Genomic DNA, 26,486 nt, shown 5'->3' with positions numbered 1-26,486 from the left:
CTTTTATTTTAATTTTATTTTATTTATTTATTTTGAGACGCTGTCTCACTCTTTCACCCAGGCCAGAGCGCAGTGGCACAATCTTGGCTTACTGCAACCTCTGCCTCCCGGGTTCAAGCAATTCTCTGCCTCAGCCTCCTGAGTAGCTGGGATTACAGGTGCCCACTGCCGTGCCTGTCTAATTTTTTTTTTTTTTTTTGGCATTTTTAGTAGAGACAAGGTTTCACCAAGTTGGCCAGGCTGGTCTTGAACTCCTGACCTTGTGATCCATCCACCTCGGCCTCCCAAAGTGCTGGGATTATAGGCACGAGCCACCGTGCCCGGCCAGCAACACATATTTTAAAAGGACAGATGTTGGTTGGGCACAGTGGCTTATGCCTGTAATCCCAGCACTTTGGGAGGCTAAGGTTGGTGCATCACCTGAGGTCAGGGGTTCGAGACCACCCTGGGCAACATGGCAAAACCCTGTCTCTACTAAAATACAAAAATTGCCACTGAACTGCAGCTTGGGCAACAGAGCAAGATTCTGTCTCAAAAAAAAAAAAAAAAAAAAGGCGGAGGGGAGTGGGGTTGAGAAGGTCAAGTATTCACAAACTGAACTAAGGTATGTAACTACAATTCTGTTTCCATTGCCCAGAAGCTGCTCCTGTCATCCCAGTAGTTATTACCGTTCCAAAAGTCAACCACTGATCTATGTTCCATTACTATAGGTTGATTAGCTATGCCTGTTCTAGAACTTCAGAAAAAAGTGTGTGGCTTCTTTCACACAGCATTATGCTTTTTGGGGAGAGATTCATCCATATTTTTGCCTGTATCAATAGTTTATTCCTGGACCAGGCGCTGTGGCTCACACCTGTAATCTAGCACTTTAGGAGGCTGAGGCAGAAGGATCACTTGAGACCAGCCTGGGCACCCATAGGGAGACCCTCCTCTCTATAAAAATTTAAAAAATTAGCTGGGTATGGTCAGGTGCGGTGACTCACATCTAAAATCCCAGCACTTTTGGAGGCTGACGTGGGCGGATCACCAGAGGTCAGGAGTTCCAGACCAGGCTGACCAACATGGAGAAACCCCGTTTCTACTAAAAATACAAAATTAGCTGGGCATGGTGGCACATGCCTGTAATCCCAGCTACTCAGAGGCTAAGGCAGGAGAATCACTTGAACTTGGGGGGCGGAGGTTGTGGTGAGCTGAGATCACGCCATTGCACCACTGCAATCCAGCCCGAGCAACAAGAGTAAAACTCTGTCAAAAAAAAAAAAATTAGCCAGGCATGATGGTGTGTGCTTGTAGGCCCAGCACCTTGGGAGGCTGAGGCAGGAGGATCACTTGAGCTGAGGAGGTCACTTCAGTCAACTATGACTGCACCATCACACTCCAGCCTGGGCAACAGAGCAAGATCCTGTCTCTAAAAAAAAAAAGAAAGAATAAAATGTTCATTCCTCATCACTAAGGAGAATCCCATGGTACGGGTGAAACCCACGTTGGTTTGCTTCACCATTAATCGGTTAATGGGCATTTGGGCTGCTCCTAGTTTTTCTGCCCATTACGAATAAGGATACTATAAACCTGCCATGAACATTGATATGAATGTCTCTGTGGGTTTTTTCTTTTCTTCACATATTTTTCTTGAGTATATACCTAGGAATGCAATTTCTAGGGCATTAACTTTGCAAGAAACTGCCAGATCGTTTTCCAACTGGTTGTGGCATTTTACATTCTCACCAACAGTGTAGGAGAGCTCCCATATGCTTCCCATCTTCCTCAACACTTGGTTCGACCAGTCTTTTTAATTTTAGCTATTCAGGTGGGAGTGCAATGGTATCTCATCGGCATTTCGATTTACATTTCCCTGATGACTTTGTGCTTTATTATTATTATTATTATTATTATTATTATTATTATTATTTTGAGACAGGGTCTCACTCTCTCACCCAGGCTGGAGTGCAGTGATATTTTCACACGTTTTTCTTTCTTTCTTTTTTTTTTCTTTTTGAGACAGAGTTTCACTTTTTGCCCAGTTCTGTTGCCCAGGCTGGAGTGCAATAGCGTCATCTCGGCTCACCACAACTTCCACCTCATTGGTTCAAGTGATTCTCCTGCCTCAGCCTACTGAGTAGCTGGGATTACAGGCATGCGCCACCATGCCAGGCTAATTTTTTGTATATTTAATAGAGACAGGGATTCTCCATGTTGGTCAGGCTGGTCTCGAACTCCTGAGTTCAGGTGATCTGCCAGCCTTGGCCTCTCAAAGTGCTGGAATTACGGGCGTGAGCCTCCGCGCTCGGTCTGTTTTCACCCATTTTTTCCACAACAGCTGTCGAGGCTACAGGGAACACTTCTTGGTTACTACATCCCATGCACACACACCTGCAGTGATTTGTCCAGGGTCAGTGCCAGACAGGAATCGCACCAGGTGAACATGACTTGGATTTACTCTTTCTGCCAGAAAGCATTCTGCTTCAAAGCATTTACTTCCCTGATTTTATGTTGTCAAACTCTAAAATTCTTACCAATCTGATGAATGAAAATGGCATCTTTTGGTATGTTCAGTGGTACACCGTGATCAATAGTTACCTATCAATTATTTATCTATCCATCATTTATTATTAATTATTATTATTATTTTGAGACAGGGCTGCCCAGGCAGTGGAACAATCATAGCTCACTGCAGCCTCAAACTGCTGGACCCAAGTGATCCTCCTACCTCAGCCTCCCGAGTAGCTGAATTACAAGTGTGTATTACCAAACCCGGCTAATTATTATTATTATTTTGTTTTTTTGAAATGGAATCTCGCTCTGTCGCCCAGGCTGGAGTGTAATGACGCGATCTTGGCTCACTGCAAGCTCCGCCTCCCGGGTTTACGCCATTCTCCTGCCTCAGCCTCCCGAGTAGCTGGGACTACAGGCACCGGCCACGCCTGGCTAATTTTTTTGTATTTTTAGTAGAGACGGGGTTTCACCGTGTTAGCCAGGATGATCTTGATCTCCTGACCTCGTGATCCGCCTGCCTCTGCCTCCCAAAGTGCTGGGATTACAGGCGTGAGCCACCGCGCCCGGCTAAGCCCGGCTAATTTTTCAAATTTTTTGTACAGACGAGAGTCTTCCTATGTTGCCCAGGCTGGTCTGGAACTCTTTGGCCCAAGCTATCCTCCCGCCTCAGCCTCCGGAGTGGCTGGGATTACAGGCCCGCGCCACCACGCCCAGCCTCAATATCTCCTTGACGATGAAATGCATAGATGGATGAATGAATGAATGAATGAATGAATGAATGAATGACAGACCTCTCTCTGCTCACCGTGCACACCCTCAAGAGGGTTACTTGAGAGCCAAGACTGGAAACAAAGGTTGGGGCCCCACCCATCCCGGGCCAGGACCCGCCCCCGGGACCCGCCCTCGCCCGCTCGAGGCTCCCATTGGAGGAGGCGCGCGGGGGCTGGCCCGGCGGGCGGGGCGGGGCCGGGGCCCGGGGCGGGGCGCTGCAGCCCGCGGAGCCTCCCGCCCGCCCGGGCTGGGGTCGCGCTGGCTCGGACTCCGCTCCCCGCCCCGCCGCGGCCATGGAAGACGAGCGGAAAAACGGAGCCTACGGTAGGAGCTGCCTCCGGTCAGGGGCCGCCTCTGCTGACTTGGGGGTGGGAGGACCTTGAGCCAGGGGGACATCTGAGACCCTAGGCACCCGCCCTGCCGCTGGAGGGCCCTCCGCGCTCGGGCCCCCGCATCCTACACTGCGCGGATCCCACGTCCCCTGCTCCAGCCGGGTCGCCCCGCGTCCCCTCCCCGGGAGCCCCAGCTCCCCCTCCGGCTGATGGGCCGGTGCTCATGGCGCATGCTCCGCCCGGGGAGGTCCCGTTATCTGGGTGGCTCAGATGGCGGGCGGGGGAGGGGAGGTGCGGCGATCTGGGCTTGGAAAAGAGACAGGGCCCTGACCTCCCCAAATCCCCCTCCTCTTCCAAACCCCTTTGTCCACTTCTTCCTCCTGCCCCTTTCCGCCAGAAGTAGCCGTCCAGAGCTTTTAGCCAGATGGGGAAACTGAGGCAAGACTGGGCAGACCGAATACCCAGCTGACAGCCCACCGGGTCTGGCTAGCCGCCTGGAAACGGCGGAAAGAAGGGCATCTTTGGTGAGGGGGCAGGAAGGAAGCAGGAAACAATTGAGAAACTTTCCCCTCCCTGTGCAAGGGGCTAGGGGCCCCCACCTCCCATTTCGGGAGGTGCTGGCGGCTGGAACTTCCTCCCGCGAACCTCTTGGGGCGGCCTCAGGCATTTGGCCCTGGGCATGGGCCCAGGATGTGGGCTTCTCTATCACCAGCGCCCTGTGGTTCCACCCTCCCCTGGATTCCCACGGTGGGGGGAGTTGCCATCCTTAGTTTCTCCTTTCTCTTCTCCATTTTGGGTCCCCAAGACCCAACTCAGTCCCAGCCCCACGTGGTACTACCCTGGGGGCAAAGAAGCACTGTCGCGCCCCTCTTTGTGTGACAAGAACTTCCTGGAAACTGTGACACTGAAGGGCCTTGGGGAGGGGGCCGGAAACTGCTCGAAATTATTCAAGAAAAACAAGTTGGGTAGAGCTGTGCCTCCCTGCCCCTAGGGACTGTATGGCCTCAGGAGGCTACCGGGAGAGACTGATCAGGGAGGCTGGGACCTTCCCTGCAGAGCCCAGTCAAGGGGAGGCAGCAGTACCTGGCCACCTCCCAGCACCCCCTTCTCGATTGAAGCTGCTGCCCAGTCCTCTGGAGGGACCCCCTTGGTGTTGATTTGGGCTCAAATCCCAGCCCCAGCATCTGCGGGTGCTGTGTGTCCCTTGGGTGTGGCAGGCTGTCTCTCACCTGAGAGTCTCAGCCTGAGGTTCCAGCCAGGTCTTGCCTGCTTGTGGGCAGCATCTGAGGGGGTCTTGGGTCTCTATGAAGTTTGGCTGGGACAGGGATGAGGGGCAGAGTGGACAATGATATGATTCACCCAGCCTTGAATTTGGCCAAAGGATGGAATTGAGCTGTGGACGGAGCTGGGCAGACCTCCCAGGCCCACACATGAGACAGGGGACCCCGCCAGACAGAGCTTGTTCTGGGCTTAAGGGAGTACCTTCAATCAACAAATATTTGTTGAGCACAATTTAGGCAGGGGTCTAGACACTGGAAACCCAGCAGTGAATAGAGCAGTGAAATCCTTGACCGCAGGGAGTAGTCAAGGGAAGGAATGTGTAATTTTAGGTTGTAAGTTGTGAAGCAAAGAACGGGACATCGTGTGATCTTGTGTGGCAGAAACAGCAGCGATTATTTTAGGTTACTAAGGGTTGGAAGTTGAGCCAGCCTTGGGAAGATTTAGGGGAAGTGTGTTTCATGCAGAAAGAACAGCAAACAAACCACATGGTTACTTAATTATATTTTGCCTTGGGGCCAGAGGGGGCATCTGGTTTGATTGCTTGAAGTAGGGGTTTTGCTTAGCTTGGAGTAGTCCCTTCACATCAGAACCAAAAACCTGGGGGCCTTGGACTGGCCCATAAAGTCCCTGATAGATGAAGGGAGTTTTAGGGAGCTTTCCCCTAGGGATGGTGTGGAAGAGTGACTCACTTATGCTACCCTCCTGCCCCAGTGGCTTCCCATCCATCGTGAGTTTAGGGGCTGACATCAGACAAACCCAGGCTCAAATCCTGGCTCTGACATTTAGGAGCCGTGTGGCCCTGGGTGAGTCTGTGACCTCTCTGAAGCTCTGTGTCTTTGTCTATAGGACTCGGTGGACCACACTCACTGGTAGAGGAAGCATTTTGCTTAGTCTGGCAAGCTCGATGTGCTCAGGAGGCCTTTGGGGCTGGTATTACTGAGGACATGGCTTTCCCCTGAGCTGATGGAGAAGCAACCCAAGGCATTGACTTGGGTGAGACCAGGTTGGGCAGGAAGTACATTCCTCAGCAGAGATCATATCTAAAGGAAGGCAGCAGTTCCGAGGGAAATGGGGAAATAGCTCTGGGCCCCGGCGGATGTCAGCAATGGGCACTGCCATCTTTCCCAGCCAGCCCACTCTTGGCAAGAGGAGTGCAGAAAAAGATTCTAGAATCCAAAATAATAAACTCTGACCATGGAGAAATAAAACTAGGGTCGGCAGGGGGACAGTAGTGATGCTTATTTAAAAAACGGACTCTTGCCAGGTGCGGTGGCTCACACCTGTAATCCCAGCACTTTAGGAGACCGAGGCTGGCGAATCACGAGGTCAGGAGATCAAGACAATCCTGGCTACCATGGTGAAACCCCTTCTCTACAGAAAATACAAAAATTGCTGGGCGCAGTGGCTCACGCCTGTAATCCCAGCACTTTGGGAGGCCAAGGCGGGTAGATCACCGGAGGCCGGGAATTCGAGACCAGCCTGAGCAACACAGTGAATCCCCATCTCTACTAAAAATACAAAGTTAGCCAGGTGTGGTGCGTGCCTGTAATCCCAGCTACTCGGGAGGCTGAGGCAGGAGAACCGCTTGAACTTGGGAGGCGGAGGTTGTGGTGAGCCGAGATTGCGCCATTGCACTACAGCCTGGGCAAAAAGAGTGAAATTCAGTCTCAAAATGAATAAATAAATAAGAAAAACACAAAAAATTAGCGTGTCTGTAGTCCCAGCTACTTGAGAGGCTGAGGCAGGATAATCGCTTTAACCTGGGAGGCAGAGGTTGTGGTGAGCCAAGATGGCGCCACTGCACTCCATCCTGGATGACAGAGCGAAACTCCATCTCAAAAAAAAAAAAAAAAGGACTCTTGGCCGGCCAAGAATTACAGAGTCATGCCTGTAGTACCAGCACTTTGGGAGGCTGAGGTGGGTGGGTCACTTGAGGTCGGGAGATCGAGGTCATCCTGGCCAACATGGTGAAACCCCATCTCTATTAAAAATATAAAAATTAGTCAAGCATGGTGGTGCACATTTGTAATCCTAGCTACTTGGGAGGCTGAGACAGGAGAATTGATTGAACCTGGGAGGCGGAGGTTGCAGTGAGCTGAGATGGTGCCACTGCATTCCAGCCTGGGCTATGGAGTGAGACTCCGTCTCAAAAAACAACAAAAACCAGACTCTGGCTGGACAGTCACTGATGCCTGTAATTCCAGCACTTTGGGAGTCCCAGGTGGGAGGATCGCTTGAGCCCATGAGTTTGAGACCAGCCTGGGCAATATAGTGAGACCCTCTCTCTACAAAAAATTTAAAAATTAACGGAGCGTGGCAGTGCTCACCTGTAGTTCCAGCTACTTGGGAGGCTGAGGTGGGAGGATTGCTTGAGCCCAGGAGGCAGAGGTTGCAGTGAGCAAAGATAGTGCCACTGCACTCCGGCCTGGATGACAGAGGAAGGCCCTGTCTCAAAATAAAAAGGAGATTCCAGCTGGGTGTGGTGGCTCATGCCTGTAATCCCAGCACTTTGGGAGGCCGAGGCTGGTGGATCACGAGGTCAGGAGATCGAGGTCAGGAGATCCTGGCTGACACGGTGAAACCCCGTCTCTACTAAAAATACAAAAAATTAGCTGGGCATGGTGGCGGGCACCTGTAGTCCCAGCTACTCGGGAGGCTGAGGCAGGAGAATGGCGTGAACCCGGGAGGCGGAGCTTGCAGTGAGCCAAGATCGGGCCACTGCACTCCAGCCTGGGCGACAGAACGAGACTCTGTCTCAAAAAAAACAAACCTCCCTCCCAAAAAACAAAACAAAACAAAAAAGCAGATTCCCTTGTCCCATTTGCCAGAATACAATTCAGCCTGCAGTGAGGCCCTGGCACGTGATTTAAACATATATACATATGACTGGGTGTGGTTGCTCACACCTGTAATCTCAGCACTTTGGGAGTCCGAGGCAGGTGTATCACCTGAAGTCAGGAGTTCAAGACCAGCCTGACCAACATGGTGAAACCCTGTCTCTACTAAAAATACAAAAATTGGCCAGGCACAGTGGCTCACGCCTCTAATATTAGAACTTTGGGAGGCTGAGGCGGGTGGATCACCTGAGGTCTGGAGTTCGGGACCAGCCTTACCAATATGGTGAAATCCTGTCTCTACTAAAAATACAAAAATTAGCTTGGCGTGGTGATGTGCACCTGTAGTCCCAGCTATGTGGGAGGCTGAGACAGGAGAATTGCTTGAACCCAGGAGGCAGAGGTTGCAATGAGCTGAGATTGTGCCATTGCACTCCAGCCTGGGTGACAAGAGTGAAACTCTGTCTGAAAAAAAAAAATTATATATATATTAAAATATATACACATACACATATATATGTATATATGAAAAGGTTGTTACTTGCCGCTATTTTCTTTGAAAGGGATAATACAGTCACTTGCTTTAAATACAAAAGATGCTATGGTTTTATGATGAAAGTTTCCCTCTCACTCTCTTACCCTGGACCATACTTTATTCTTTGTTGTTGTTGTTTATACACAGGGTCTCACTCTGTTTGTTGCCCAGGCTGGGCTAGAGTGCAATGGTACGATCATAGCTTACTGCAGCCTCAAATTCCTGGGCTCAAGTGATCCTCCTGTGTAGTTGAGACTTATAGGTGAGTGCCGTGATACTCAATTAATTAATTTTTTTTTTTTTTTTTTTTTTTTAAGAGGCAGGGTCTCACCATGTTGCCCAGGCTGGTCATGAACTCCTGGGCTCAAGCAATCCTCTTGTATTGGCCTCCCAAAGTGCTAGCATTATAGGCATGAGTCACCACACTCAGAGTTTTATTTGTTTATTTGTTTTGCCTAATGTATATTGGAGATGATCTCATGTCAAAACCTCCAAAGCTTCCTCAATCATTTATTGTTATTATTATTTTATTTTTTTAAGAGACAGGGTCGCCTGGCGTGGTAGCTCACTCCTGTAATCCCAGCACTTTGGGAGGCTGAGGCGGGCAGATCATGGGGTCAGGAGATCAAGACCATCCTGGCCAACATGGTGAAACCCCGCTTTTTTTTTTTTTTTTTTTTTGAGACAGAGTCTTGCTCTGTCTGCACACCCATGTGACATCTGTCTCCCCCCAACACATGTGGGCATCTCATACTCAGTGCGGCGGCATCTAAGCTTTTTTTTTTTTGAGACACAGTCTCGCTCTGTCGCCCAGGCTGGAGTGCAGTGGCACAGTCTCAGCTCACTGCAAGCTCCGCCTCCTGGGTTCATGCCATTCTCCTGCCTCAGCCTCCCAAGTAACTGGGACTACAGGCGCCCTCCACCACGCCCGGCTAATTTTTTGTATTTTTAGTAGAGATGGGGTTTCACCGTGTTAGCCAGGATGGTCTCAAACTCCTGACCTCGTGATCTACCCGTCTCGGCCTCCCAAAGTGCTGGGATTACAGGCGTGAGCCACTGCGCCCAGCCACCCCATTTCTCCTAAAAATAAAAAAATTAGCCGGGCATCGTGGCGTGCACCTCTAGTCCCAGCTACTTGGGAGGCTGAGGCAGGAGAATCACTTGAACCCAGGAGGTAGAAGTTGCAGTGAGCCGAGATTGCGCCACTCCACTCTAGCCTGGGGGACAGAGCGAAACCCTGTCTCAAAAAATAAATAAATAAATAAATAAATAAATAAATAAATAGACAGGGTCTTGCTATGTTGCCTTGGCTAGCCTAGAACTCCTGAGTTGAAGGGATCCTCCCGCCTCAGCCTCCCGAGTAGCTGGGACCAATTACAGGTGTGTGCCATGGCTCCCAGCACAGTATTTTTTCACAGTATCATAGAATAGTACATTTGTGGATGGACTGTCTTTTATTTAGCCAATCAAAGGGAATATTTATTTTAAACTTTTTTTTGAAGTAGGAAATACATACATAAAAGGGCATAGATCCTAAATATATGAGGCTGAAGGAGCTTTCACAAGGCGAACACCTCATCATCTGGCCAGCACCCAGATAAGGAAAAAAGAACATTTCCAGGGCCCTGTCATGTGCAAGAAGGGCCTATCTGTATTATTATTATTTTATTAGTATATACACATATATATATATTTTTAATTTGAGACAAGGTCTCACTCTGTCACCCAGGGTGAAGTGCAGTGGTACAATCTCAGCTCACTGAAACCTCTGCCTCCTGGTTTTAAGCAATTCTCCTGCCTCAGCCTCCCAAGGATCTGGGACTACAAGGTTCAAGTTACCATGCCTGATTAATTTTTGTATTTTTTTTAGAGACCGGGTTTTGCCATGTTGCCCAGGGTGGTCTGGAACTCCTGGGCTCAAGCTATCCACCTGCTTCAGTCTGCCAGAATGCTGGAGCTAGAGGCTTGAGCCACTGCACCCAGCCTATCTTTTTTTTTTTTTTTTTTTTGAGATGGAGTCTTGCCCTGTTGCCCAGGCTGGAGTGCAATGGCGCGATCTTGGCTCACTGCAGCCTCTGCCTCCTGGGTTCAAGCGATTCTTCTGCTTCAGCCTCCCCAGTAGCTTGGACTACAGGCACGTGCCACCATGCCCGGCTAATTTTTGTATTTTTGGTAGAGACAGGGTTTCACCATATTGGCCAGGCTGGTCTTGAACTCCTGACCTCATGATCTGCCCGCCTTGGCCTCCCAAAGTGCTGAGATTACAGGCATGAGCAACCGCGCCCGGTCCAGCCTACATTTTAAATTGAAGTGTAATTTGGTGTTTTTTGTTGTTGTTGCTCCTTTTTTCTTTTTTTTTCAAGACAGAGTCTTGCTCTGTCGCCCAGGCTGGAGTGCGGTGGCAAGATCTCAGCTCACTGCAACCTCCGCCTCCCAGGTTCAAGCGATTCTCCTGCCTCAGGCTCCTGAGTAGCTGGGATTACAGGTGCACCTCACCACGTCCAGCTACTTTTTGTATTTTTAGTAGAGACGGGGTTTTGCCCTGTTGGTCAGGCTGGTCTCAAACTCCTGACCTCAAGTGATCCACCCACCTCAGCCTCCCAAAGTACTAGGATTACAGGCATGAACCACTGCGCCTGGTGAAGTATAATTTACATACTAAAAACCACACATTATTAGATTTTTTTGTGGAGATGGAGTCTCGCTATGTTGTCCAGGCTGGTCTTGAACTCCTGGGCTCAAGTGATCCTCCCACCTCAGCCTCTTAAAGTACTGAGAATACAGGTATAAGCCACCGTGCCCAGCCCGTAACTCTTTTTAAATGTACAGATCTATGATGTTACATTTATTTATTTATTTATTTATTGAGAGTCTCGCTTTGTTACCCAGGCTGAAGGACAGGGCACGATCTCGGCTCACTGCAGCCTCTGCCTCCCGGGTTCAAGTGATTCTCGTGCCTCAGCTTCACGAATAGCTGGGATTATAAGCACACACCACCATGCCTGGCTAATTTTTGTATTTTTAGTAGAGACGGGGTTTCACCATGTTGGCCAGGATGGTCTTGAACTCCCAACCTCAAATGATTCTCCCACCTTGGCCTCCCAAAGTGCTGGGATTACAGGCGTGAGCCACCGAGCCCAGCTAATGTTACTTATATTTAGATTGTTGGGTGGTGGCCTGTTTTTGTAAGGCTGGTGGGCTAAGAATGGCTCCTTTATTTTTAAATGGTTGTAAAAAAAGAAAAATATATATATATGACAGGGATGATATGTGAACCACAAAGCTTAAAATCTTTAATATCTGGTCCTTAACAGAAAACATTTGCAGAGACCTGGTAGAGAATTCTCCCTAGAGACATTTCTTTTCCTGATTATTATTATTTTTTTGAGATGGAGTTTCGCTCTTGTCCCCCAGGCTGGAGTGCAATGGCGTGATCTCAGGTCACTGCAACCTCTGCCTCCTGGGTTCAAGTGATTCTCCTGCCTCAGCCTCCTGAGTAGCTGCGATTACAGGCTCTTGCCACCATGCCTGGCTCATTTTTGTATTTTTAGTAGAGACGGGGTTTCACCATGTTGACCAGGCTGGTGGGGAACTCCTGCTCTCAAAAGATCCGCTTGCCTCAGCCTCCCAAAGTGCTGGGATTACAATTGTGAGCCACTACACCCCACCGAGACTTTTCTTTTTTCTTTTGCCATTTCCCAATCAATCCCCAAAGTGAGCATTTGATTTATTTATTTATTTATTTACTTACTTACTTACTTACTGGTTGAATTCCTGGGCTCAAGCGATCCTTCCCCTTCAACCTCCTGAGTAGCTGGGACTATAGGCATGTGCCTCTATGCCGGGCTAGAGAGTATTATTTTAAAATATGATTTTAGGCTGGGCACGGTGCCTCACGCCTGTAATCCCAGCACTTTGTGAGGCCGAGGCAGGCAGATCACATGAGGTCAAGAGTTCAAAACCAGCCTGGCCAACAGGGAGAAACCCTGTCTCTACTAAAAATACAAAAATTAGCCGGGCGTGGTGGCACGTGCCTGTAATCCCAGCTACTTGGGAGGCTGAGGCAGGAGAATCACTTGAACCTGGGAGGCGGAGGTTGCAGTGAGCTGAGATGGTGCCACCGTTCTCCAGCCTGGGGGATAGAGTGAGACTCCATTTCAAATAAATAAATAAATATGATTTTATAAAAATGAAATAAAATATGATTTTTAAACTCTTGGTCAGGCCCATGAGCTGGAGCCCAGCCTGGGCAACATAGCAAAACCCTCATTTCTACCATAAAAATAAACAAGGCCGGGCACGGTGACTCACCCCTGTAATCGCAACACATTGGGAGGCTGAGGTGGGTGGATCACGACGTCAGGAGTTCAAAACCAGCCTGGCCAAGATGGTGAAACTCCATCTCTGCTAAAACTACAAAAATTAGCCAGGCGGGGTGGCAGGTGCCTATAATCTCAGCTACTCGGGGGGCTGAAGCAGGAGAATCACTTGAATCTGGGCAGCAGAGGTTGCAGTGAGCCGAGATTGTGCCACTGCACTCCAGCCTGGGCAAGAGAGTGAGACTCCATCTCAAAAAATAATAAACAAACAAAAAAACAAACAAGAGACCTGGTGTAATGGTTCACTCCTGTAATCCCAGCTGTTTGCGAGGCCAAGGTGGGTGGATCGCTTGAGTCCAGGAGTTTGAGACTAGCCTGGGCAACATTGCAAAACCCCTTCTTCCCAAAAATATACAAAAAATTAGCTGGGCATGGTGGCTCATGCCTGTGGTCTGAGCCACTCTGAAGGGTGAGGTGGGAGGATTGCTTGAGCCTGGGAGGCAGAGGTTGCAGTGAACCAACATTGTGCCACTGCACTCCAACCTAGATAACAGAATGAGACCCTGTCTCAAATATGCAAGTAAACTAATAAACTCTTACATAATAAAATTAATAAATTCCCTCTGTTCTGGCAGGGGGACTAAAAACTAATTATAAGTAAGTCCTCAAGTCCATGGAAGATTTTAGCTTTCCATGTGAAAATCTTCTACAAATCTTTGGTTAACTGTTTTCACCTCAGAGGTAGCTCAGCCAAGAAGTCTCCTTCCAGATTGTGACCTATTAATTTCTGTTTGTGTGTGGCATCTGGATCTTTTTTAAGCTTCTTAGACTGAGCCGGGTGTGATGGCTCACTCCGATAATCCCAGCACTTTGGGATGCCAGGGCGGAAGGATCACTTGAGCCCAGGAGTTTTATACCAGCCTGGGCAACATAGTGAGACCCTGTCTCTACAAAAAAAAATTTTAAATTAGCAGGGCCCGTAGTCCCATCCGCTAGGGAGTCTGAGGTGGGAGGATCACTTGAGCCCAGGCGGTCAAGGCTGCAGTGAGCTATGATTGTGCACCTGCCCTTCAGCCTGGGCAACAAAGGAGACCTTTTCTTAAAAAAAAATAAAAAACGTTAAATGTTTCTAGAAGCAAATCTCTGGTTTTGTGCCTAGCACAGTCTAGCATACAGTAGGGGCTCTTATCTTTTGCCCTTAACCCTTCTGAGCCTCCCCACCCAGATGCTGTCCTCAAACCCTTTGTCAACAGGAGGTGTCTGGGCAGCTGGTGATGCTCATTCCCCAGGCACAGACTTCTGGGAAGGCAGAGGCCAGCGGCTGGCTGTGTGGGTGAGGCTTTGGGTTGCTGCAGCCCTTGGGGACTTGGCCAGTGTCCGGAAGCTGTGGGGGCTGGGTGGCATTTGATGTCCTGGCACCAGCACTGTGACTGGGCAGGCTGCGGCAGTTCTCTTATCACCCACGCCCACTGCACTGGGTGGGTCAGTCGTCACGGCCAGCAAGGCTGGCACCCGAAGGCTGCCTCCCCCAATCCTGGCCTTGTCCAACAGCTCGGTTTTCCCAATTTTTCTTCCACACCATTGCTGCAAGATTATCTCTGCTTCTCCTAGTACCTGCCGAGGAAAAGGCCTGGGTGGGCTCCAGCAGGGCGTTGATTTGATTCCTGGCTGTGTTCCTCACCAGCCGTGTGGTCCAAGCAAGCAGCCTCGGCGTGCCCGTCGTGAAATGGGATCACACTATTGGTTAGTGGGGATAGGAGGAGTTGTTTTTGTTTTGTTATTTTTATTCGTTTGGTTTATTTTTATTTTATTTTATTTATGTATGTATGTATTTATTTATTTATTTATCTATCTATCTATCTATTTATTTTTTTGAGACAGAATCTTGCTCGGTCGCCCAGGCTGGAGTGCAGTGGCGCGATCTCGGCTCACTGTAAGCTGCGCCTCCTGGGTTCACGCCATTCTCCTGCCTCAGCCTCCCGAGTAGCTGAGACTACAGGCGCCCGCCGCCACACCCGGCTAATTTTTTGTTTTATTGTGTTTTGTTTTGTTTTTGAAAGGAGTCTCGCTCTGTTGCCAGGCTGGAGTGCAGTGGCGCAGTCTCGGCTCACTGCAACCTCTGCCTCCTGGGTTCAAGCGATTCTCCTGCCTCAGCCTCCCAAGTAGCTGAGATTACAGGCACCCGCCACCACGCCCAGCTAATTTTTGTATTTTTACTAGAGATGGGGTTTCACCACAATGGCCAGGCTGGTCTTGAACTCCTGACCTCGTGATCCACCCGCCTCGGCCTACCAAAGTGCTGGAATTACAGGCATGAGCCACCGCGCCTGGCTGGTTTTATTTTTTTTAGAGACAGGGTTTCTGTCATCCAGGCTGGAGTGCAGTGGCATGATCACAGCTCACTGCAGTCTCTGCCTCCTGGGCTCAAGCGATTCTCCCACCTCAGCCTCCTGAGTAGCTCGTACCAGAGGCACGCACCACCACACCCAGCTAATATAGTTATTTTTTTGTTTTTTCTTTTCTTTCTTTTTTTTTTTTTGAGATGGAGTCTCGCTCTGTCATCCAGGCTAGAGTACAGTGGCGCGATCTTGGCTCGCTACAACCTGCCTCCTGGGTTCAAGTGATTTTCCTGCCTCAGTCTCCCGAGTAGCTGGCACTACAGGTGCCCACCGCTACGCCCGGCTAATTTTTTGTATTTTTGGTAGACACGGGGTTTTACCACATTGGCCAGGCGGGTCTCGAGCTCCTGACCTCAAGTGATCTGCCTGCCTTGGCTTCCCAAAGTGTTGGGATTACAGGCGTAAGTAACTGCACCTGGCCAACTTGAAGACTTTGGCTGGGTGTAGTGGTTCATGCCTGTAGTTCAAGCATTTTGGGAGGCCAAGGCGGGAGGATTGCTTGAACCCAGGAGTTTGAGACCAGCCTGGGCAACATAGTGAGATCCCGTCTCTTTAAGAAAAATGGAAGAGGGAGGTAGCAGAGTCAGAGGAGGACATGGAACAACGGAAGCGAGGTGGGTTTGATGTGACTGCTGGCTTTAAAAATGGAAGAAGCGGCCAGGAGCCAAGGAATGTGGGTGGCCTCTAGAAGGTGAAACAGACAAGGAAACAGATTTTCCCCTGGAATCTCTGAAAGAAACACAGCCCTGCCTATACCTCGATTGTAGCCCAGTGAGATGCATTTTGTACTTCTGCCCTCCGGAGCTGTGAGATAATACATTTGTGTTTTAAATTTATTATTATTATTATTGTTATTATTTTGAGACGAGTTTTGTTCTTGTTGCCCAGGCTGGAGTGCAGTGGTGCGATCTCAGCTCACTGCAACTTCTGCCTCCTGATTTCAAGCGATTCTCCTGCCTCAGCCTCCTGAGTAGCTGGGATTACAGGCACACGCCACCACGCCCAGCTAAGTTTTTGTATTTTTAGTAGAGATGGGGTTTCACCATGTTGGCCAGGCTGGTCTCAAGTTCCTGACCTTAGGTGATCCACTTGCCTTGGCCTCCCAAAGTGCAGGGATTACAGGCATGAGCCACCGCGCCCAGCCATAAATTTGTGTTTTTTAAGCCACCAAGGTGTCTTGTTACAGCAACCATAGGAAATAATGCAGTTGACCCTCAAACCACATGGGTGTGAGGGGCACTGACCCCCTGTGAAATTAGAAATCTGTATATGCCTTAACTTTTTGTAGAGACAGGGTTGTGATCTGTTGGTCAGGCTGGCCTCGAACTCCTGGCCTCAAGAGATCCTCCCACCTTAGCCTCCCAAAATGCTGGGATTGCAGGCGTGAGCCACCATGCCCGGCCTGCATATAACTCCCTAAAAACTTAATTAGTGATAGCCTACTGTTGACCCTTAGCCTTACTGGTAACATGGAGGTCAGGAGTTTGAGACCAACCTGGCCAACATGGTGAAACCACATCTCTATTAAAAATACAAAAATTAGCCAAGCATAGTGGTATGCACCTGTAATCCCAGCTACTTGGGAGGCTGAGGCAGGAGAATCGCTTGAACCCGGGAGGTAGAGGTTGCAGTGAGCCAAGATTGCACCACTGCACTCCAACCTGGGCGACAGAATGAGACTCCGTCTCAAAAAGAAAAAAAAAAGAAGAAAAGAAAATGTTATTAAGTTGGTGCAAAAGTAATTGCGTTTTTTTGCCATTCCTTTTAATGGAAAAAATATTAAAATGTAAGAAAAAGAAAATACATCTATTATTCATTAAGTGGAAGCGGATCATCAAAAAGGTTTTCAGAGGCTAGGTGTGGTGGCTCACACCTGTAATCCCAGCACTTCGGGAGCCCAAGGCAGGTGGATCATTTGAGGTCAGGACTTCAAGAGCAGCCTGCCCAACATGGTGAAAACCCTGTCTCTACTAAAAAATAAAATTAGGGGCCAGGTGCAGTGGCTCATGCCACCTGTAATCCCAGCACTTTGGGAGGCCAAGCTGGGAGGATCACTTGAGGTCAGGAGTTTGAGACCAGCCTGGCCCACATGGTGAAACCCCATTTCTACTAAAAATACAAGTTAGTTGGGCATGGTGGCTCACACCTGTAGTCCCCGCTACTCAAGAGGCTGAGGCACAAGAATCGCTTAAGCCCGGGAGGCAGAAGTTGCAGTGAGCTGAGGTCACACCAGTGTACTCCAGCCTGGGCAACAGAGGGAGACTCTGTCTCAAAAAAAAAGATAGTCTTCACATTGAGTGAGCTGAGGAGGAAGAGGAAGGGAAGGGGTTGGTCTTGCTGTCTCAGGGATAACAGAGGCAGAAGAAAATTGTGTTTAAGGGGATCCATGAAGCTCAAACCTGTGTTGTTCGAAGGTTAACTGTCCATTGACTTGGGAGCTGGATAGCTTGGGTCTGCTGATTGCAATCTTTCGCACCATGGGCATCTTCTTTCTCTCTAGGCCTCAGTTGATCTGTCTGTCAAATAGGGATAATGATAGAAGTTGCTGTAAAGATGAAATGAGGTGGGTTGGACATGGTGGTTCACACCTGTGATCCCAGCACTTTGGGCAGCCAAAGCTGGATTGCCTGAGCCCAGGATTTAGAGACCAGCCTGGGCAACATAGCGAAACCCTGTCTCTACCAAAAGTACAAAAATTAGCCGGGCATGGTGGCTTGTGCCTGTAGTCCCAGCTGAGGTGAAGGATCACTTGAGCCTGGGAGGTTGAGGCTGCAGTGAGCTACGATGGTGCCACTGCTTTCCAGCCTGGGTGACGGTGAGACCCTGTCTCCAAAGGAAAAAAAAAAAAAAAAAAAAAAAGGGATGAAATGAGGTGAACCATGTAACATTTTGTTATTTTATTGATTGATCGATTGATTGAAGCAGAGTGAAACTCTGTTTCAACATACACAGTGAAAAAGACAGGGTCTCATTCAGCTTCCCAGGCTGGAGTGCAGTGGTGCAATCTGAGCCCTCTGCAACCTCTGTCTCCTCAAGCTCAAAGATTTCTCACCTCAGCCTCCCAAGTAGCTGGGACTACAAAGGTATGCCACCACGTCCCGTTAATTTTTGTTTTTTGTTGTTGTTGTTTTGTCTTGTTTTGTAGAGATGAAGTTTTGCCTGTTGCTTAGTCTAGTCTTGATCTCCTGGACTCAAGTAATCCACCCCCCTTGGCCTCCCAAAGTGCTAGAGTTACAGAATTCAGCCACCATGCCCAGTCTCTATTTTTACTTTTTTTTTTTTTTTTTTTTTTTTGAGGCGGAGTCTCGCTCTGTTGCCCAGGCTGGAGTGCAATGGCCTGATCTCAGCTCACTGCAAGCTCCGCCTCCCAGGTTTACGCCATTCTCCTGCCTCAGCCTCCCGAGTAGCTGGGACTACAGGCGCCCGCCACGTCGCCCGGCTAGTTTTTTGTATTTTTAGTAGAGACGGGGTTTCACCGTGTTAGCCAGGATGGTCTCGATCTCCTGACCTCATGATCCGCCCGTCTCGGCCTCCCAAAGTGCTGGGATTACAGGCTTGAGCCACCGCACCCGGCCATATTTTTACTTTTGTTTTTAGAGACCAGGGCTGGGCACGGTAGCTCACGCCTGTAATCCTAGCACATTGGGAGGCTGAGGTGGGCAGATCACCTGAGGTCAGGAGTTCAAGATCAGCCTGGCCAATATGGTGAAACCCTGTCTCTACTAAAACTACAAAAACTAGTCAGGCATGGTGGTGGGCACCTGTAGTCCCAGCTACTCAGGAGGCTGAGGCAGGAGAATCGCTTGAACCCAGGAGGCAGAGGTTGCAGTGAGCTGAGATCGTGCCACTGCACTCCAGCCTGGGTGAGAGAGCAAGACTCCATCTCAAAGAGCCACCATGGAAAGCCACCATAGAGCCACCATAGAGACCGGGTCTTGCTCTGTTGCCAAGGCTGTAGTGCAGTGGTGCCATCACAGCTCACTGCAGCCTGTAACTCCTGGGCTCCAGTCACCCTCCCACCTCAGTCTCCCTGACAGCTGGGACTACAGGCATGGACCACCATGCCCAGCTTGTTGTTGTTGTTGTTGTTCTTTTTTTTTTTTTTTGAGACGGATTCTCTCTCTCGTCCAGGCTGGAGTGCAGTGGTGCGATCTTGGCTCACTGCAAGCTCTGCCTCCCTAGTTCATGCCATTCTCCTGCCTCAGCCTCCCGAGTAGCTGGGACTAGAGGCGCCCGCTACCACGCCCGGCTAATTTTTGTATTTTTAGTAGAGACGGGGTTTCACCATGTTAGCCAGGATGGTCTCCATTTCCTGACCTCATGATCTGCCTGGCTTGGCCTCCCAAAGTGCTGGGATCACAGGCGTGAGCCACCATGCCCGGCCGCACCTGGCTAATTTTTTTGTGTATTTTAGTAGAGACAAGGTTTCACCGTGTTGCCCAGGCTGGTCTCGAACTCCTGAGCTCAGGCAATCCGCCCGCTTCGGCCTCCCAAAGTGCTAGGATTACAGGCATGAGCCAACATGCCCGGCCTTTTCTTCCTAGTATACCTTCAGGGCTACTGAATAAAGAATTTATCCTTTCCCTGCAAATTCTACGTGTATCATGTATACAATTCTTTTTTTTTTTTTTTTTTTTTGAGACAATGTTACACTCTGATACCCGGGCTGGAGGGCAGTGTCACAGTCACAGATCCCTGAAACCTGAACCTGAACCTCCTGGGCTGAAGTGATCCTCCCACCCTAGGCTTCCCCAGTAGCTGGGACTACAGGCACATCATACCCAGCTAATTTTAAAAAATTCTGGCCAGGCACAGTGGCTCACACCTGTAATCCTAGCACTTTGGGAAGCCGAAGCGGGTGGATCGCTGGAACTCATGAGTTTGAGACCAGCCTGGGCAACATGGCAAAGCCCAGTCCCTACAAAAAATACAAAAAATTAGCTGGGTGTGGTGTTATGTGTCTGTAGTTTCAGCCACTTGGGAGGCTGAGGGAGACTGGCTTGACCCCAGCGGGTAGAGGTTGCAGTGAGCAGAGATTGTGACACTGCACTCCAGCCTGGGGGGCAATAGAGCCAGACCATGTTTCAAAAAAAAAGTGTTTTTTTGTTTTGTTTTGTTTTTTTGTTTTTTTGGGGTTTTTTTTTTTTTTTTGAGCCTCAGAGCCTACTTTGGCTCGGGAGGCTGCTCGATTTGCAATACAAAAAAAAAAAAAAATTGTAGAGACGAGGTCTCAGTATATTGCCCAGGCTAGTGTTGAACTCCTGGACCCAAGCAATTCTCTTGCCAAATGTTGGGATTACAGGCGTCAGCCACTACACCTGACCTGAGATTCATTTAAGTATAAAATTAGTAAATATCCGCTGGACGCAGTGGGTCACACCTGTAATCCCAGCACTTCCGGAGGCTGAGGCAGGTGGATTGCCTGAGCTCAGGAGTTCACAACTAGCCTGGGCAACACATTGAAACCTCGTCTCTACTAAAATACAAAAAATTAGCCAGGCATGGGGGCGTGCGCCTGTAGTCCCAGCTACTTGGGAGGCTGAGGCAGGAGGATCGCTTGAATCCAGGAGGCAGAGGTTGCAGTGAGCCGAGATCATGCCACTACTCTGCGCTGGGTGACAGACCGAGACTCCATCTCAAAAAAAAAAAAAAAAAAAAATTGCAAATCTCCAGCCTGGGCAACATGGTGAAATCCTGTCTCTACAGAAAAATCCAAAAAATATTAGCTGGGTGCAGTGGTGTATGCCTATAGTCCTAGCTCCTTGAGAGGCTGAGGTGGGAGGATCACTTGAGCCCAGGAGGTGGAGGTTGCAGTGAGCCAAGATTGTGCCACCACACTCCAGCCTGGGCAACAGAGTGAGGCTTTGTCTGAAAAAAAAAAAAAAAAAAAAATCCCAGGCACTGTGATCCCTCGTGCCTGTAATCCCAGCATCTTGGGAAGCTGAGGTGGGCAGATCACCTGAGGTCGGGAGTTTGAGACCAGCCTAGTGAACATAGTGAAACCCTGTCTCTACTAAAAATACAAAAATTAGCCTGGCATAGTGGTGTGCTCCTGTAATCCCAGTTACTCGGGGGGGCTGAGGCAGAAGAATCACTTGAACCTGGGAGGAAGAGGTTGCACAAATTAATTTTTAAAATACATACCCTTGGGAAATTCTAGGCTGCGTTTTTATTTTCAGTGTTCACTCTATATACATGGATTATATATTGTGGCTATTCATTCAACAAACACTTATTAAATGTCTCTTTTATGCCAGGTGCTATGCTGTATAATGGGGACGCAGCCTGAATGAAAGACACATAAGTCCCTGTCCTTATGCAGGCAATAGGCAAGAGGGTAGATAATTAACAATCAATAAGTAAATATGTAACGTGTCAGATGGTGATAAGAAGCAAAATTTATCACATCTGTAATCCCAGGGCTTTGGGAGGCCAAGGTGGGAGGAAGGCTTGGGCCCAGGAGTTTGAGACCAGCCTTGGGCAACATAGCGAGACCCTGTTCTACAAAAAATTTTAAAATTAGGCAGGCATGGTGGTGCGTGCCTATAGTCACAGCTACTTGGGAGGCTGAGTGAGAAAATCACTTGAGCCCAGGAGGTTTAGGCTTCAGTGAGCTATGATTGCTCCACTGCATTCCAGGCTGAGTGATGAAGCAAGACTCTATTTGATAATAACAACAAACAGAAAGTCATAGGGACCAGGTATAGTGGCTCACGCCTGTAATCCCAGCACTGTGGGAGGCTCAGGTGGGCAGATCACTTGAGGTCAGGAGTTCGAGACCAGCCTCGCCAACGTAGTGAAAGCCTGTCTCTACTACTAAAAATACAAAAATTAAACAGGCACAGTGGTATGTGCCTGTAGTCCCAGCTACTTGGGAGCCTGAGGCAGGAGAACTGCTTGAACCTGGGAGGCAGAGGTTGCAGTGAGCTGAGATGCCACCACTGCACTCCAGCCTGGGCAACAGAGTGAGACTCTGTCTCAAAAAAGAAAAAAAAGAAAAAAAAATGAAAGAAAAGAAAAGGTCATAGGACTGAGAGGAAAGGGATGGTGGGTTTTTTGTGTGTGCGTGGGTTATTTATTTATTTATTTTATTTTATTTTATTTTTTTTTTGAGACGGAGTCTTGGTCTGTCACCCACGCTGGAGTGCAGTGGCCGGATCTCAGCTCACTGCAAACTCCGCCTCCCGGGTTTACGCCATTCTCCTGCCTCGGCCTCCCGAGTAGCTGGGACTACAGGCGCCCGCCACCTCGCCCAGCTAGTTTTTTGTATTTTTTAGTAGAGACGGGGTTTCACTGTGTTAGCCAGGATGGTCTCGATCTCCTGACCTCGTGATCCGCCCGTCTCAGCCTCCCAAAGTGCTGGGATTACAGGCTTGAGCCACCACACCCGGCCTATTTATTTATTTTTGAGACGGAGTCTCGCTCTGTCGCCCAGGCTGGAGTGCAGTGGCGCGATCTCAGCTCGCTGCAAGCTCCGCCTCCCAGGTTCACGCCATTCTCCTGCCTCAGCCTCCCGAGTGGCTGGAACTACAGGCGCCGCCACCACGCCCAGCTAATTTTTTTTGTATTTTTAGTAGAGACGGGGTTTCACCATGTTAGCCAGGATGGTCTCGATCTCCTGACCTCATGATCTGCCCGCCTCGGCCTCCCGAAGTGCTGGGATTACAGGCGTGAGCCACTGCGCCCGGCCGTGGGTTTTTTTTTTTTTAATGGAGTCTTGCTTTGTCACCCTGGCTGGAGTGCAGTGCCAGGATCTTGGCTCACTGCAGCCTCGACCTCTTGGTCTCAGGTGATCCTCCCACCTCCACCTCCCAAGTTGCTGGGAGTGCAGGTATGTGTCACCACACCTGGCTAATTTTTTATTTTATTTATTTATTTAGTTTTGAGACAGAATTTCGCTCTTGTTGCCCAGGCTGGAGTGCAATGGCACGATCTCGGCTCACTGCAACCTCCACCTCCCAGGTTCAAGCGATTCTTGTGCCTCAGCCTCCCAAGTAGCTGGGATTACAGGCATGTGCCACCTTGCCCGGCTCATTTTTGTATTAGTGGAAATGGGGTTTCTCCATGTTGGCCAGGCTGGTCTCGAACTCCTGACCTCAGGTGATCCACCCACCTCGGCCTCCCAAAGTGCTGGGATTATAGGCGTGAGCCACTGCACCTGGCCTCACCCGGCTCATTTTTGTACTTTTAATAGAGATGGGGTTTCACAGTGTTGCCCAGGCTGGTCTCGAGCTACTGGCCTCCAGTGATCTGCTTGTCTTAGCCTCCCAAAGTGCTAGGAATGACAGGTGTGAGCCACCACGCCCTGTCAAGGTGGTATTTCAGGTGAGGCCTGAAAGCAGTGGAGTTTGTATGGACGTCTGGGAGAAGAGCATTCGAAGCAGAGGGACCGAGCAGCTAGTGCAAAGGCCCTGAGGTCGGACCATGCCTGCCGAGTGTGGGACGTACCCAGGAGGCCAGTGAGGCTGGAACAGAGTAAGCCATGGAGAGAGAGGAAGCGGGTGAGGGCAGGAAGGTGATAGGGCAGATCACGCAGGGCCTTGTGGGCTGTGGCAAAGAGTTGGGCTTTTTCCTCAGAATGAGGTGGGAACCATGGAGGTTTCTGAGCAGAGCAGGGATGTGCCCTGACTTACGTGTGCACGGATGTCTCTGGCCGCTATAGGCACAATAGAAAGTGTCTGTGTTGGTCCAGGCGGGAGATCACAGGGCTGTGTGAAAGGGTGGGTGCTTGAGGAGCAGGTGAGAAGAGGTTGGATTCTGGATAGCTCTGAAGGCAAGCAGAGAGGTAGCCCAGGTTCCTGGCCGGAGCACGTGGGAGGATGGAGCTGAGTCACTGGATAATCAGAGGCTTGGGCAGGCCAGGCGCGGTGGCTCACACTTATAATTACAGCACTTTGGGAGGCTCAGTTGGAAGGATCCCTGAGGCCAGGAGTTCTAGACCAGCCTGGGCAACATTGTGAGACCCTGTCTCCACTAAAAATACAAAAAATTACCTGTGTGTGGTGGTGCATGCCTGTGGTCCCAGCTACTCTGGAGGCTGAGGTGGGAGGATCGCTTGAGCCCAGGAGGTCAAAGCCACAGTGATCTGTGATTGTGCCATTGCACTCCAGCCTGGGTGACAGAGTGAGACCCTGTCTTAAAAACAAAAAAGCGGCCGGGTGCAGTGGCTCACGCCTGTAATCCCAGCACTTTGGGAGGCCGAGACGGGTGGATCACAAGGACAGGAGATCGAGACCATCCTGGCTAACATGGTGAAACGCCGTCTCTACTAAAAATACAAAAAATTAGCCAGGTGAGGTGGCGGGCGCCTGTAGTCCCAGCTACACGGGAGGCTGAGGCAGGAGAATGGCGTGAACCCGGGAGGTGGAGCTTGCAGTGAGCCGAGATTGCCCCACTACACTCCAGCCTGGGTGACAGAGGGAGACTGTGTCTCAAAAAAAAAAAAAAAAGCTTGGGTGCCGCCGCACTGAGTATGAGATGCCCACATGTGTTGGGGGGAGACAGATGTCATATGGGTGTGCAGCTCAGAGACAAGGGTTTCCTGAGGGCTCAATTTTTAGGATTCCTCAGTGTGAAACTGGTGGGTGGGACCTGAATAAAATGTCCCCAGGGCACCCCGTGTAGTTGGGAACAGAAGAGGCCTGTGGCTCACTCTCTTTGTCCGCTGCTTGGAATGGGTAGGGTGGGACCAGCTAGCCTTTGGGCTGCCAGAGACTTGGAGAACCACAGGGAACCACAGGGCTTCTTTCGGAGTCTGGGTCACCCCAGGGCATGAGTTGGTGCCTCGGGCCTCGCCTGTGGTTCAGGTGTTTAGACAGGGCCCCTCTGCTGGAGGCAACTAGGAGGAAGGTGCCTTTTTTTTTTTTTTTTTTTTTTTTTTTTGAGACTGAGTCTCGCTCTGTCGCCCAGGCTGGAGTGCAGTGGTGCGATCTCAGCTTACTGCAAGCTCTGCCTCCCGGATTCACGCCATTCTCCTGCCTCAGCCTCCCGAGTAGCTGGGACTACAGGCTCCTGCCAACACGCCCGGCTAATTTTGTGTATTTTTAGTAGAGACGGGGTTTCACCGTGTTAGCCAGGATGGTCTCGATCTCCTGACCTCGTGATCCGCCCGTCTCGGCCTCCCAAAGTGCTGGAATTACAGGCGTGAGCCACCATGCCCGGCTGAGAGGGAGCCTTTTTAAGGATAAGCTGAGTTAGTGACCAGAATCCTGCCTGCGAGTCCTAGAGTCTAAGGCAGCAGCAACAATTATTGGACACCAACTGTATATGATCACGCTGACTGTATAACCTCATGCTGTCTGTGTACTCCCAACACTAAATGTATATTCCTGCTGAGGATACCTCCATGCCTCCTGTATAACACATGTTAACCAAATAATCGGCTGCACTATAAATATCTATAAATATTCAAGGAGGGGCAGGTTGCGGCACGGTGCATGCCTGCAATCCCGGCACTTTGGGAGGCTGAGGTGGGAGGACTGCTTAAGGCCAGGAGTTTGAGACTAGCCTGGGTAACACAGTGAGATCCTGTCTCTATTTTTATTGTATTGTATTTTATGTTTTTTGAGACAGAGTCTCGCTCTGTCGCCCAGGCTGGAGTACAGTGGCATAATCTCGGCTCATTGCAACCTCCACCTCCCAGGTTCAAACAATTCTCCTACTTCAGCCTCCCCAGTATCCGGAATTACAGGTGCCCACCACCACGCCTAGCTAATTTCTGTATTTTTAGTACAGACAAGGTTTTGCCATGTTGGCTAGGCCGGTCTTGAACTCCTGACCTCAGATGATCTGCCCGCCTTGGCCTTCCACGGTGCTGGGATTACAGGCGTGAGCCACCGCGCCCAGCCCATCTCTATTTTTAAAAATAATAATAATACAAATAAATAAATTCACAAGCAGCCTCAAAGTTGGGAGATACTGGCTGCGCTCAGTGGCTCATGCCTGTAATCCCAGCACTTTGGGAGGCCAAGGTGGGTGGATCACCTGAGATCAGGAGTTTTGAGACCATTCTGGCCAACATGGTGAAACACCGTCTCTACTAAAAATACAAAAATTAGCCGGGTGTTATGGCACGCGCCTGTAATCCCAGGTACTCTGGAGGCTGAGACAGGAGAATTGCTTGAACCCGGGAGGTGGAGGTTGCAGTGAGTCGAGATTACGCTACTGAACTTCAGCCTGGGTGAAAGACTCTGTCTCAAAACACACACACACACAAAAGTTGGGAGATACAGTGAGACCAGTTGTATTTTATTTTTTAATTTTTATTTGTTTTTTGAGACAGAGTCTCACTCTGTAGCACAGGTTGGAGTGCGGTGGTGCAATCTCGGCTCCCTCAACCTCTACCTCCCTGGCCCAAGCAATTCCCCTGCCTCATCCTCCCGAGTAGCTGGGATTACAGGCCCACATCACTATGCCCGGCTAATATTTTTGTATTTTTAGTAGAGACAGGATTTCACCATGTTGACCAGACTGGTCTCGAACTCTTGACCTCAGGCAGTCTGTCCACATTGGCCTCTCTAAGT

The 26,486-nt window shown here is 49.7% G+C and overlaps 1 protein-coding gene across 2 annotated transcripts in view; it reads left to right on the top strand.

The window, feature by feature from the left end:
- The first annotated feature begins 3,460 nt into the window (after positions 1–3,460).
- Positions 3,461–26,486, top strand: part of SLC44A2 (solute carrier family 44 member 2 (CTL2 blood group)) — a 48,173-nt gene continuing 25,147 nt past the window's right edge. Inside the window, exon 1 of one of the 2 annotated variants that reach the window (XM_073016955.1) lies at positions 3,461–3,588. In XM_073016955.1, coding sequence (XP_072873056.1) covers positions 3,558–3,588 — 31 coding nt within the window. In that variant the 5' untranslated portion in view covers positions 3,461–3,557. The remainder of the gene's footprint in view (positions 3,589–26,486) is intronic. The other variant, XM_073016957.1, reaches the window with a different exon arrangement.

Source organism: Chlorocebus sabaeus, chromosome 6 (assembly GCF_047675955.1).
Source record: "Chlorocebus sabaeus isolate Y175 chromosome 6, mChlSab1.0.hap1, whole genome shotgun sequence".
NCBI classification, from domain to species: Eukaryota; Metazoa; Chordata; class Mammalia; order Primates; family Cercopithecidae; genus Chlorocebus; species Chlorocebus sabaeus.
The sequence above is the reverse complement of the archived record's forward strand: the minus strand, read 5'-3'. Positions and strand labels throughout refer to the sequence as shown.